The sequence below is a fragment of the Glycine soja genome, chromosome 2, assembly GCF_004193775.1.
Source record: "Glycine soja cultivar W05 chromosome 2, ASM419377v2, whole genome shotgun sequence".
Taxonomy (NCBI): Eukaryota; Viridiplantae; Streptophyta; class Magnoliopsida; order Fabales; family Fabaceae; genus Glycine; species Glycine soja.
The window spans coordinates 1,553,395-1,561,734 of NC_041003.1; the positions used below are offsets into that span (position 1 = coordinate 1,553,395).

At 33.4% G+C, this 8,340-nt stretch overlaps 1 protein-coding gene across 1 annotated transcript; it reads right to left on the minus strand.

Moving 5' to 3' along the window:
* Nucleotides 1–3,824: 3,824 nt before the first annotated feature.
* LOC114378856 (UDP-glucuronic acid decarboxylase 2-like) lies at nucleotides 3,825–8,017 on the minus strand. The gene is made up of 7 exons (XM_028337457.1): nucleotides 7,234–8,017; nucleotides 6,997–7,144; nucleotides 6,206–6,285; nucleotides 5,970–6,053; nucleotides 5,797–5,871; nucleotides 4,985–5,077; nucleotides 3,825–4,438 (listed from the first exon to the last, which is right to left on the minus strand). The coding sequence occupies exons 1-7, from the start codon at nucleotides 7,834–7,836 to the stop codon at nucleotides 4,226–4,228; spliced, it is 1,296 nt and encodes a 431-aa protein (XP_028193258.1). The 5' UTR covers nucleotides 7,837–8,017; the 3' UTR covers nucleotides 3,825–4,225.
* Between the last annotated feature and the right edge of the window lie 323 nt (nucleotides 8,018–8,340).

Sequence of the window (8,340 nt, forward strand, 5' to 3'; positions counted from 1 at the left end):
TATATTTTAGCTTGGAGTGAAAATCAAAAGAAGAAAAAAAACACATTTGTATCAGTAGTGGCAAACTCATTTGTCCACTTTAAGCTTGCTTGATTATTTTTTTTATTTTAAAAATTAATTTGTAAAATAATTTTGAGAAACAGTTTCTTAAAAAATTAAATAAAAAATTTTAGTAAGTAATAATTTTGAATCAATTTAAGATATGAGAAAATATAAAACAAATTTGCACAGTAAGTTTATTTTGAGAATAAAATTTCTTGTTATTGTTAATTGTATATTTTAATGTAATGGAAGACCAAGTTTAATTGATGACGGAAATGAAAGGGCAGCCAAAGTTCATGGTATTAACTGTAATGGCTCGTTGATATCACATACGACAAAGTAATATAAATGCGAAAAGATTCAATTTTAATAAGGTTGTTTAATTTTATTCTGAAAATACAAATAAGTTTTTCTCGGTGTGGAAATAACCAAGGAAATTAAATATTTGTGAACTTATACATTCAATTAAATTGACCTAATATGATCCATTTAAATTTAAATTGATCTAAATCAATTTAAATAATTTGGATTGAATATTTTTTTGATTGGGTTAAATATAATATGATCCATTTAAATTTATTAAATTTTTGATTGGATTATGAGTTTTAATATCTAAAACTGTTGATTCAATCCGTTAATTTATATTAAATTATTATTATTTATTTTTATAAATAATATATCTTTTTAAATTTTAAAAATCAATAACTATTATTATCGGACTTAATAACTAAGAGCGAGAAGATCTCTTCTTTCCGGTTCTTCCAATTTCACTTGGTCACCTTTGTAAAATTAGGGTTTCAACTTTCAATTGGTTATAGAGCATATATTTTGCTTTTTAATTTGTTTCATCAAACTATTTTAGATTTAGTTAAAATTTCAATTATACTACTCATTTGATTATTTGAGAACATTAAAATTTTCAAACTATGCTGTAATAATTTTATTTTTTGGGTTTTCAGGTTTTGTGGGTGTAATTCTTGAACTTATTTATTATATTTCAATTTTTAAATTATATTTAAGATAGTATGTTAGCCTATATGATGATGATGATAATAATAACAATGTGATTCGTCCATGGTCTTCTCTTTTACTGTTTGATTATAACAATTATAAATAATGTATTTGATATTTCATTTAATAAAAAATTAGCTTATAAAAATATTGGATTTAAAAAAATAACAAATAAATTTAAATATTTTAACCTATTCATCCAACTCAACTCAAACTATTTACAAACATCTTGTTTAAGTTGAGTTTTAAATTTTTTAATTGGGAAACCAATCAAAACTAACCTATTCAATTTTGTGTTGGATTACAAATTTCTTTAAACTTAGTCCAAACCAACCCCAGTACACTCCAATATTCCATTACCATTGTGTATAACAAAAAAAATATATTGTATAGCATCATAAGACGCTACATTCAAAAGTCAAGAATAAGATATCAAATATTTAACATATTTCAAAAATAACCTGAATCATTCTTGTGAAATCATGAACAAGTTAGGAAATTCAAATACATGGTAAGGGATGAGATAATCTACTACAACAAAATATCCCTTAGTTGGCCATAGACATTAGTCTTAACACTATTAAAAAATGATTAAATTAGTTTATTATTTTTAGATTTAATTTGATTTTCTTATTTTTTTTATTCAATTTAATCATTTAATTTTTAAAATAGATTCAATTTGGTCCTATCATCAAAATTATATCAACGATATTAAAAAATTATACTTTATAATGATTTTAAATTGTCATAAAACACATTTTTTAATATCATTAGTTTAATTTAAATGACAAGACTAAATTGAATCGATTTTAAAGATTAAAAGATAAAATTAAATCCAAAAAAATAAACAAGTAAATCGAATCCAAAATAAATTATATGAATAAAAGGTCAATTTAACCTTAAAAAATTGGAAAAAGGGCATTTAAACACCTTGTACTTTTATCATGTAGCAAATAGCCACCCTTAATTCTCATTTTATCTCAATTCATACTTAAACTTTTACCATTGTTTCAATAGATCCCTCTGTTAACTTTGCAGTTAAATAATTAACAGAATTAATCTTCATCGTTGATTTTAATTGGTAAAATTGACGTTGCCAAGAACTGTTGTCATCTGAATATAAACCTGATACCAACAGATTCTAGAATTCAGCGGAGGCTCCAAATCCAATTGTATTATCATTCATCACATTTTATCATATACCTAAAAAATGTGAATTTGAAAAGACGAATAGAACTTTCCATTTTGTTTTCTCTCCAGTCGTAGCATAAATAAGACCATCAAATTGAACACTGGAATGTGTCATGGCATAACAACTGGAGAGACAGATGAAAACATTACACTTGTGTTTGCTGACATCATAGCTTGGTTGGATAAGTGGGCTAGCATGGCAAATGTTGAGTCCGTTAAATTAATTAAAAGTAATGACATTGAGAAATAGACAACAACTGCATCACCTACAAAATATTGACACAAATTGCCTAATTGTGTTTTGTTATGGCCAACTTCAGCCTCCCTTCCCAAGCCCCAATTGATTTTTCCAGAAATAAAGTAAAATATTTTAGCCTTCAAAATCAAATATGTTAGTATAATTTTCGTAACAACATAAATATTAGGAAAGGTTCATTGGACCGACCCATTTGGCTGGCTGTTAAAAAAACAATCCTTTTATGATTAGTATTCCCATTGATTTAAATAAAACCATTAAATGGTACCTAAACGGACCTTGAAATACCATCCATTTTGTGATTGGTAATATTATTATGGTTTTGTTAGGAAAAATTAGCTAGAGATTGAAAAGTTGAGAAGATAGAGACAAACTAAAAAATTATTTTACTAAATTATAAGTATTTGGTAAAACTAATTATTAAAGTAGTTGAAAAATATAAAATGACATAAAATAAAAATAATAATTTATTTAAAAAAAGTAATAAAAAATTTTGATAGATTTATTAAGGATGGAAAGAAGAAAAATATAAAAAGCAAGAGGTCCAAAGGTAACATTTAAAAAATGTTACTTTTAGTAACGCTTCAAAAAATACTAGAAATTATTAAAAAGTTACTAAAAACTTATTTACCAAATGCTTAAATAAATTTTTCAGTTAATGAAAATAATTAAAATACTTTATCAACAACGGAAAATTCAAGTTCATAGACTTCAATTCAGGTTCTGAACCCCATGACTAATATGAGCTCGAGATATGAAAACTATACTTGAATAATGTAGGTAGTCATTTTTTTATTGAGTTAGTCATTGTATTGAATGCATTATGGGTAGAGCTATTATATTTTAGATTACTATAGTATAAATTGTTGTAACTTGTAATAAAAAGTGAGTCTCTTATTCACTTTCTCTAGTATTATATAAGGAACGGAATCCTTTTTCGTCACTAGACTAGTAGAGAGAAAGACACACGACCGACTTTTGAGGACTCCACATATTTGTACAGTTTTCATATTTATTATATAATAGATATTATCTCTGATTTTATATATAAGAAATATATAATTATTTTATTTTTAATTTTTTATCCTAATTAATTATAAAATCAATTAATGATTATACTCATTTTTTTATAAATAGAAAATATATTTATTGAGCTATCAATAAAAATATTCGTTGATTGAAAAATAACTCATCCTTTAATCATTAACTACTTTTATTGGTTTGGATGAATTAGATAATTGGTTATAGGATCGGAGGAAGTAGTTTGTTGTGGAAGAAAATCATAAACAACGAATGATGATGATAGTAATAATTTCAACAAGAGTGTAGCAAACTCTACAAATTCAGAGATCAAATTGCAAATAAGTGGAGAAGTAATGAAGTTTAAATAAAAATAGAACAAGTGAGAAGGTAAAATGTTGAAATAACTATAACTGTAGCCTCTTGCACTGTTGCACATACCAATTACATCCAAAAAAAAAGAGAAAGAAATAGAATATAGATGGCAGGAATTTGAAAAATGGAATCAGGGGTGGTGGTCAATCTTGAAAGAGGGTAAATAACCCGGCATGTAAAGATTGACGGAGAACAAACGACAAAGGGACATTTTAGTAGAGCTCATATAATCCTGTGATGACTAATGGGACCTTTGGCGGGCCAGGGTTATCCTCGAACTATTATTATCTTATATCCCTTTCTCACTCTAAGATACATGACACGCAAGAATTAGGCTACGGTTGCCTTTTCCTTCTGGTCACCAAAAATGCGTTGCCGGAAGTCAGAAACCATTAGTGGGAGGCCCTTGCGCAGATCAACCTTGGGTTCCCAGCCAAGTTGATCCTTAGCCCTACTTATATCAGGCTTTCTCTTGTGCGGATCATCCTCTGTGTTCGGCCTGTACTCTATCCTAGCATCAGGGTCGATTGTTTCTTGAACCACCTGCATCATCATCATCGTCATCAACGAAGCTAATAATGTTAACACATGTATCTTGACCCCCAAGAAAAAAGAAAAAAAAAACGCAAGTATATAGATGCATTCAATTAAATGGGGTCTATCAGCTATGAGACTAAAATATAGAGTCCACCGACAAAAATACAACCCTTCTTTCTTCCAAACTGACACTGTTCATTTCCATCCACATGATTATAAAATGAATAAAAAAATCTAGAATGTAGGTAAAACAATCACGCCACAAGGTAAATTGAGAATAGGAAAAATGAAGAAACTGGTATCCCATGCTAAGAATGATGTACAAGTGTTTTTCTGTATCAGTAAGGTTCAATTCACTTATTCGGATGAACATGCGCCTTTCGGATTATTAGTATGCACATGACCATGAGCAATTTCCTAATCTTTGTACTTTCTTGTGGGCAGTTTCTCGGAATCAAGCCCAGGCATGATATTAGCCTAGTTTAAAAATCAGAAAGTTTCAACCTTTTACCCCTCTTATAAAATATATTTTGCAGAAAAACCCAACTTTACCTTGGCAAGTTCTAGCATTGTAAATTCTCCCGGATTTCCAAGATTGAAAGGTCCCACGTGTTCTCCTTCCATAAGGCGGATTAGACCCTCCACCTATACCAACATGAACATCACATTAATACAGCCAAATAGCAGCATATTGAGCTAGATTCTGAAGGTATAGCAACCATGTCAGTATCTCACTGCATGCCGATCTAGTCCATAACTCAAGTAATCGACGACAATATTAAGTACTATTTAATTACAGTACACGTATCATTCATTTAGTGCATTCAGCTTACAACGAGGCTGTCACTTCAATTTATTTAGTAGGCTTTTGTATTCCATTGTTTTCAGTGTTGAGCTTGTGAACTTTTTATTGAGTAAACTGCAATAATTAAGAGCTTCCCCACATGGGCCTTCAAACTCGCTTCCAGTCACATGCAAATGCTTCTTCAGTGAAATTAGCCACCGATAGCATCACACAGGACAGGAGTATGCACAATGAATGAGTCATTCAAACACACGGACGAACCTTATCATTTACTAAAGGAAAAGACCCTTTTTTCAGAAATAGATGTGAATCGCTTCTGTTAAATTTGCAGCATGCAGATGGGGAAAAGTTACTTTAAAGTGTCAACTAAATTACCAAAGCTACCTGCAATGTAATCCAAATTCAACCCTTGCGCAACAAGCACCATATTATAGGGGGAGGAGGGATATGTTGAGCATTTTCAGCTAAAGAACAAAGATATATATGCTAATTACATTATAAGCAAAATACAAGCCAGTGGCAATTACTAAGAGTGATGAGAAAGATATTATTTGCTTACCAAATCAGAGACATATTGGAAACTTCTTGTCTGCTTCCCATCTCCATAAACGGTCAGAGGCTCCTTCCTTAGTGCCTGCAATAAGGTCAACAAATAGAGACAATTATTACAGAAATAAAGCCAACAACAACTGCTCCATTCCTAATTCAAATCCAAATAAACAAAACGCCAACCTGAGCAACGAAGTTACTAACAACACGACCATCATCTAAGCACATTCTAGGCCCGTAGGTGTTAAAGATTCTAGCAATTCTAACCTGTAAAACACAATACACAAGAGGCACCGTTTAAATTTTCACTACTTGAGAAGTCCATCAAAGGCTGAACTCAACACAAGAATTAAACAGCAACGAAAATTGATGAGAGAGAGAGAGACAGAAAAGAGTCAGTTAGGTCCGTAGAAAATGACCTCGACGCCGGCACCTCGGTGGTAGTCCATGGTCAACGTCTCGGCCGTACGCTTTCCCTCGTCGTAGCAGCTTCGGACACCTGTCACACATCCATGCACCCACACATATCATGAAACCATCCATCACACTCTTGTCACTTTAAGAGTAAAAACTGGCCTATTTTGTTTTACCCCTCTTAAATATGAAAACTAATAATATAGTAAAGGCCTAAATATATTTTTTTTATGTAATATAACATTTTTTAATTTTCGTCATTATAAAAAAAATCATTTTAGTCCATATAAAATATTTTTGTTATTTTTTTATCTTTGAATAACACTTTAAAAAAGATGTCTTTCATAGTAAAAAAATACATATTTTTTTACGAAAAGAAAAAAATTGCAATGACAAATTAATAAAGTTCTGAGCATTGCATCCAGGTACTGTCTTGCAGCCAGGTCCCTCCTCCTTCCATAGTTCCCAGTTTATAGTTTCTACCCAAGTACTTTTACCAGGGCTGCTTTGTTGCAATGAAATAGGATATGACTATGGATGCGTAACAACAAAAAAATATCTCTACCCTTCATTTTGTGGACCAGCATATCACGGGTTCCTCGTTGGCCAGACCCTGGAATTCCTACTACGTGGTCCTCTACCTCCGTTCCACGTTTCTTATTGAGTTTTGAAAAATATGTCTCACACGGAGTGTGCTGCAGCAAGTGCAAGGCGTGTCTCTGACAATTCTAATTCTAAACATGGCCCAGAAAGGCCGGTGGTGACCGGAGAACATAATAAGAGAAGGAATGCTAACCAATTGGGTTGACGTTGCCCCAGTAAGTCTCCTTCTGAGGGTGCTGCAGAGGATCTCCATAAACCTCACTGGTACTCGTCAACAAGAACCTCGCGCCCACTCTCTTTGCAAGCCCCAGCATGTTCAAGGTCCCCACCACATTCGTCTTGTGGACACAAACACAATTAAGGACTCCAATTTCCCAAACCAGATCCCTAAAACTTTGATTAAACAAAAATAAAAATATAAAAAGGATATGATAGTCTTGACGGGGTTGAACTTGTAGTGGACAGGGGAAGCAGGGCAAGCCAGATGGTAGATCTGATCAACCTCGAGCAGGAGAGGCTCAACGACGTCGTGTCGGATGAGCTCGAATCTAGGGTTCCCAAAATGGTGCATCACGTTCTCTTTTCTTCCCGTGAAGAAATTGTCCACCACGATCACGCTGTCCCCTCTCGCAATCAACCGATCCACCAGGTGCGACCCCACGAACCCCGCGCCGCCCGTCACTACGATCCGGAGTCCCTTCCTCTTAATCCCCAGCGGCACCTTCCCCACCGAATGCACCGCCGCAGCCACGCGGTGGTGGTACGCCGGAATCTTTGACTCGCGCTCGAAGTAGGAGATCGGGAGAGACTCGTACGAAACGCTTGAGGAGGAAGCGGAAGGGGAAGAGGAAGGGACGAATGTGAAGAAGAGGGTTGCTATGATGACGCCGAGGAGAACGAAGAGGAGTCGCTGCTCACGGAGCATGTAGTGAATCGGGCGAGTCACGGTGAGCCAGGGTTTGTGGGGCTTTGGTGAGTACGCGTCGTCCACGGGCTGGGTCTCGTGCCCTCTGAAAATCAGTTCGGAGCCCATTTCTGTGTTCTTCTTCTCAGTCAATTCTCTTCTTCAGCCAGGGTTTGGTTTGGGCTTTGCCAAGTGAAGAGAAAATTGAAATGCGGAATGGACTGAGTTCCGAGTTGGGAAGAGACCGCTACTCAGTCGCCGGGGACGGGAATGAGATGCTGGTCAAGTGTGTGAGGGTGTTTGATGATGGCTTTTTTAGTATTTAAAGAGCATGCGTTCAAGGCTTTTCCTGCAAAGACGGAACTACCCCTGCCATTGGGTGCGACCTCAAGGTTGGGTGAGGGGGTTTTCAGAAATAGCCACTAGTAATTATTTTTGCCCTAATCTAAATGGAAACTACTGCTACTAGGCAGTCACTTTTAGCCTTAATTATCAATTTCATCTTAATTTTTTTTAAAATTATTTAACTTAGTTTTTAAATTTTAAAAATATTTAATTTAATTTTTAAGCTCTTAAAAATAAATTAATTCAATTTTTTAATTTTTGAAGATTTAGTTTAGTTTTTAAATTATT

What these genes read in the sequence shown, in the direction of transcription:
- LOC114378856 (XM_028337457.1), bottom strand. Translation starts at nt 7,836, where the DNA reads ATGGGCTCCGAACTGATTTTCAGAGGGCACGAGACCCAGCCCGTGGAC. An exon ending in ACCGAGGTGCCGGCGTCGAG is followed by an intron (nt 6,054 to 6,205) that starts GTCATTTTCTAC and finishes TGTGTTTTACAG; the next exon opens with GTTAGAATTGCTAGAATCTT. An exon ending in TCCAATATGTCTCTGATTTG is followed by an intron (nt 5,078 to 5,796) that starts GTAAGCAAATAA and finishes ATGTTGGTATAG; the next exon opens with GTGGAGGGTCTAATCCGCCT.